The 5,731-nt window shown below is 44.1% G+C and overlaps 1 protein-coding gene across 1 annotated transcript in view; it reads right to left on the reverse strand.

Moving 5' to 3' along the window:
- The window catches only part of LOC100533357 (actin, muscle), an 8,016-nt gene extending 2,645 nt beyond the window's left edge, over nt 1–5,371 (reverse strand). The window contains 3 exon segments of the mRNA NM_001204651.1: nt 93–193; nt 1,032–1,255; nt 5,190–5,371. Coding sequence (NP_001191580.1) covers nt 93–193; nt 1,032–1,255; nt 5,190–5,315 — 451 coding nt within the window. The 5' untranslated portion in view covers nt 5,316–5,371.
- Between the last annotated feature and the right edge of the window lie 360 nt (nt 5,372–5,731).

Raw genomic sequence — 5,731 nt, forward strand, 5'->3', positions numbered from 1 at the left:
GAGAGAGAGAGGGAGAGGGAGAGAGAGAGAGAGAGAGAAAGAAAGAGAGAGAGAAATTATATCGAGAAATCTCCTAAGTCCAGTGTATTTACCTGTGGTACGTCCGGAGGCGTACAGGGAGAGCACGGCCTGGATGGCAACGTACATGGCGGGGGCGTTGAAGGTCTCGAACATGATCTGGGTCATCTTCTCTCTGGGTGGGGGGAGATAGAGATACGTGGCCGGTTAGAGGGGTGGAGGAGAGATTGACAAAGAGGGAAATAGAGGGAGACAAAGGGGGAAAATGAGAGTGAGAGAGATTGAGAGAGCGGGAAGAGGGGAGGGAGGGAGATATTGAAAGAACGAAATGAAGAGTTGAAAGGGAGGAAGAGAGCGAATAAGAGAAAACGAGAGAGACAGAAACACACAGAGACAGAGAGAGAGACAGACAGACAGAGAGAAACAGAGACACAGAGAGAGAGAGAGAGAGAGAGAGAGAGAGAGAGAGAGAAGGGGGGAGAGAGAAAGAGATTGCGAATGAGAAGGAGAGAACGAGATATAGAAAATTTTTAAAAGGAGACTGGAAGTGTGTCGTCAGAGAAGAAAAGGGTTACGACAGAAATATCGATCTCAAAACGACCAGAAAAAAAAAAACAGAATTGAAGAGAGCGAAAAGGTTTGTGTCGTGTCGAGAAAGGCGTTTTTCTCGTACAATCCAAACATTGGTGAATTACTTTTCAGCATGAAATAGCTGAATCAATAGCATTGTTGATAGGTGGATTGGTTTTCGTGAATTAGTTTTTCATGAATTGGTTTACAGCGTAAATGACTACAAACAAAGGGAAACATGTCCACTGTGTAAATGTCCACAAAGGACAAATGTCCACTGTGTAAATGCCCACAAAGGACAAATGTCCACTGTGTAAATGCCCACAAAGGACAAATGTCCACTGTGTAAATGCCCACAAAGGACAATGATTGTCCAGTGTGTAAATGCCCACAAAAGACAAATGTCCACTGTGCAAATGCCCACAAAGTCCCCGCGGGCTCACCTGTTGGCCTTGGGGTTGAGGGGGGCCTCAGTGAGCAGGACGGGGTGCTCCTCGGGGGCAACACGCAGCTCATTGTAGAAGGTGTGATGCCAGATCTTCTCCATGTCATCCCAGTTGGTGACGATGCCGTGCTCGATGGGGTACTTCAGGGTGAGGATACCTCTCTTGGACTGAGCCTCATCACCGACGTAGCTGTCCTTCTGGCCCATACCAACCATGACACCCTGGGGGAGGAGGGAGACAGAGATGGCGTGTGGTTAGATCTAGTGGTCAATTTAATGAGGAAGAGGAGGATATGATTTTAAAAAAATAACGGTAATTACATGTGGGAAAGAAAGGAAATACGACAAATGAGAGAGAGAAGGGGAAAAATATACGGACAGAGAAAAGAGACAAACAGAAAGAGACGGAGAGAGATGAAGAGAAAGACGAAGAGATAACGAAGGAGAAAAAGGTGTAGAGAGAGGGAAGGAAAGAGGGTGGAAAAGGAGAACAAATAAACGCGACTGTCAAATTAAAGACGGGAGAAAGAGAAAGAAACGGAAAAAGAAAGAGGAAAAAATCAGAGAAAAGAAGAAATGAAACGAGAGAAGAAAAAAAAACGTTACTGGGATAAAGAGAAAAATATGAGAAGCCAGAACTCATCAGTGGTATCAAGAACGTACTCATTTCATTAACGCCATCGTAATATCCGTCTTCATTCTGGGGTGGCGATGAATACGCCATCTGTGCTGGTATACCGCGGAGAGCGTGCTTCTGCACGTTCGCGTCTTGTCCAACTAATTAATGATGTTGGCGAATGTTGTAAGATTTCTTCCTCCCTCTCGGCATTCGCCAAACAGCGAGGATCTTTGTATGTAGTGAGCGCGTGAGCGGTGAGCTGCACGGCTTGTAGTAATGTGGAAAAGATGATGGAGGGGGGAGGGCGTGGGGCATGACGCTCAGAAACCCAGAGATTAGATCTATTGGCGTGAGCGTTTAGGTGTGTGGGATGCCATAACGCAGAAGTTGTGTCGAGAACAGATTTGGGGGGGGGGGGATAGGCTACGCACGCCTGAATCCGGACGCGCCTCGGCGTAGTCTGACATCGCCTGTTGTGAGCATGCGCGGGCAGGGAAGCGAAAACTTCTTCTTTTTATTTTTACATTACTACCTCTACGTTTCGTCGTTGCCTGAACGAGAAGCAGAGTCGAAGGGGCGGGGGATGTGGGGCGTGGTGCGCATGGCACAAGAATGTTCTTTGGATTCAGGTCGTCGAGCAAAGCCATGTTTGGTTTGAAACTCGAGGCACTTTGGGAGGAGAGGGAGCGAGCGAGCGCGAAGAGAGGAAAAAAAAACCCAACTCGTGGGAAGGAGGTTACAACTTGGGTCGTGTGCTTTCATCGTTCTTTTAAGGCGCTTTCGAACCAATTAAGCTTGTTGTGAGATTTGAAATGTTACAAACAGAATGCACTGCATTTAAGATTTTAGGCGGGTTGGAATAATAACTATAATAATGCACACGATCTTTTACAAAAGTAAAAACTGGAGTAATTACGTTCGCAGCTGTTAATAAATCTTATTCGTTCAGCTTTAAGGAACAAAAATCAAATGATTCAATTACAAAATGCCAAGTAATCTTTTCCTCAAGATCTAGACAAAAAGGGAAATGTTACGCAATCTCAAATTACGGGGCATGAGGTGAATTATTTTAACAGAGCTGAAATCTGTTTCTCCGTTTTACGTAAGGGGTAAATCTTGAAATGCTTAGGATGGGAAACGTAAGTGGAACCGGACCCGTTCCCAAAGCCGCGGGGTAGCTGAGAATGTTTTTCTTAACCGTTGTGAAAAAAGGAAATAAAAGTCTAAAGCTAGACTGCAAGGGAGGAAAACTGTCTAGCCTTAAGGAATGCACATGGGAAACCGCGCGACAAAGGAGTGCCAGCCGCCTATGTCTATATTTAGAATCTCCGGGGCGAGGAATCCCACACGCCTCGGTGATGACATCAGCGGGTCAAGGGGAGAGAACCACTCAGGAGCGGGAGATCTCTCCTTGCTTCCATATAAGTCCACCTCAAGATGGCGTCGGTCGGGTTCGCGTCACCGCGAGAGGGAGGGCGCACGCGCGCTGCGCCTGTGACGTCACCACGCCGCCGAGTACGTTCATTCATGGGCGCCGCCATTTTGATTTTTCTTTTTTTTTCCCATAATTTTCTCACAATTCTGGGACCAGTTCCAGAAGAATCCTGCGGTTTTTGGCTCCGATTCAATGTTACTCCACGTGCATAGTACACTTTTTTTCTAGCCGTATCAGCAATATCCAATGCAGCGATGTTAATTTTCCAGAAAAACGAATGCAACAACTGATGAGTCCCGGCTTTGTGAAAATATAGATCTAGATCTAGGAGCACAGATCTTTCATTGTGAAAAAGAAAAATTATTATAATATTAAAAACATACAATTTCTGTAAAAAGAGCAAGTAAAAAGAATGAATTTGAGGCAGGCAGTGAAAACAGGTAAAATGATAGGAAAGAATGCCTCCCGCCACACAGAAGGCTCGGGAGAAGAATGTAGCTAAGCGAGAGGGGGGGGGGCGGAGAGAGGGGGAGAATGAAAGAAGAGATGGGGAAGTTTGAAGAAGAGATTGATAAGTTTGAGGAAAAGATGGGAAATTTTGAGAAAGCAGGGGAAACTAGATCTAGAATCTAGACTTGTTTTGCTTCAAGGAGAAATAAAGGGGAAAAACTGGAGATGGAGAAAGGAGAAATGAAGAAGAATGGTTTCAAGTAACGCAAAGCATAAGGCCTAAAATGAATAGTTGGGTCGCACGAAACAAACGAAGATACGTAGTTTTTTGTAAGCAAATAAAGGTCATAATTTTCACCTGTATTGCGTTGAGAAGATTCCATTACAAATCACAGTATTGAAGAGTTTACAAAGCTTTGCGGGACACATTTACCTTTGAAGATAGATCTAGTTCTTTTCGAGATATGGAACAAAAGGGGGAATACTTCGTTTGGGGGAGTTAAAACAAGAGAGCTCATCTCGTAAAGGAATCCTGACCAGAAATTTTGGGATATTATGGACAACAGCCACCACAGGTTGGCTTGCAGTCTTGATAAAGATTATAATACAGATTTAGATCTACATCTACATCTAGATCTGGTGTGGTTAAAACAATTTCTAGATCAAAAGCAAGAGAGAACGGATCCTGAAGTAAGAGTTCAGGATTAGATAGACTTGGTATAGGCTAACAATCTGCCTCAAGATGAGATACACTTTGTTTCAAGCCTGAAAAGAGATCCAGACTCGATCTAGCTCTAATAGATCTAAGCTTATATCATTTACATTATTTTACTGACTAGATCTAAATGGTATGACAGCCTTGCAGTTAGGGCATTTTCTTTTCTTTTGGTTTGTCTACTTCATGCCACTAAACTAGGTTCAATTAAGGTATGGATCTGGGATTTTTCTGTCATCTATTGTATTGAATCTTATCGTTTTACTTTAACTCAGTGCTCTGTTCATGTTTTCCAAAGCTTTGAGTGAGCCAGTACAGAATAGGATGCATCGAGATTATATAGATCTAGATTCAAGGTTTAGATTCTAGATTTGTAGTGTGTTTTCTATTGTTTGGACTTAGATCTAGATCCAAATATCAATGCAATAGCTGGATCAACTGTTGGTTGATGGGCTGCTATCCAGTATGAAATATCTGAATCAATTGGTGGAGAAAATGTTATTCGAAGATCAACGTATAATATGAGACAGCAAAATCAATTTTTGTTTGATATATTGCTATCCAAAGACCAATGAAATAGCTGAATCAGCTGTTAAAGAGTGAATTGGTTTGCAGTAAGCTACAGTGGTATCAATTGTTGGTGGGTGAATTGCTTTTCAGTATGAAATAGCTGAATCAATGACATTGTTGGTAGGTGAATTCATTTTCTTGAATTGGTAATTACGAATTGGTTTGCATGAATTAGTTTTCAGTAAACAAAAGTGGTATCCAATGTTGTTTGAATGGGTAGGGATTCAATAGACTAAAGTAAAATCAGTTGTAACTATTGGTTTATGGATTGGTTTTCAGTACACTAAAGTAGTATCAATTGTTTATTGAATGGATTGGCTTTCAGTAAATCAAAGTGTAACAATTCTTCCAAGTGTTTGTCCCTTACCTGATGCCTGGGGCGTCCGACGATGGAGGGGAAGACGGCCCTGGGAGCGTCGTCACCGGCGAAGCCGGCCTTGCACATGCCGGAGCCATTGTCCACAACAAGAGCAGCAACCTCGTCGTCGCACATATTGAGTTTGTGTGTGAGTAACGGACCTGGAAGGTTGGAAAGTGAACAAAGTTCGTTGGTATGGGCTCCTTCGCTTAGCTAACACGAAGAGTCTGGTGAGGATCTAGCAGCGAGCTGCTGGTTTTATATCCCCTCGGATCTTTCCTCGGTTTGTTCTACGTCATTTTCGCAGAATCTGACATGCGTGACTTCCTTATTTGGCACGTATGTTGCTGGGGTGTTGGAGAGGAGGGGAGTTGGTGGTAGCCGCGGGAGCAAAGGTGAAGGGTGAGAGGTTGAGTGCCATGCTAGAGCAGACAGGGAGAGCGCGTGAGTAAGAGAGAGAGAGCGAAAAGGTGATGGGGCGGGATGGGAAGGGAGGAGAGTGGTGTGGGGGAGGGATGTTGGGGTATGGTGGGAGCGGGGAGGGTCGAAGT

This window comes from Aplysia californica, unplaced genomic scaffold (assembly GCF_000002075.1).
Source record: "Aplysia californica isolate F4 #8 unplaced genomic scaffold, AplCal3.0 scaffold00387, whole genome shotgun sequence".
In the NCBI taxonomy this organism is placed as follows: Eukaryota; Metazoa; Mollusca; class Gastropoda; order Aplysiida; family Aplysiidae; genus Aplysia; species Aplysia californica.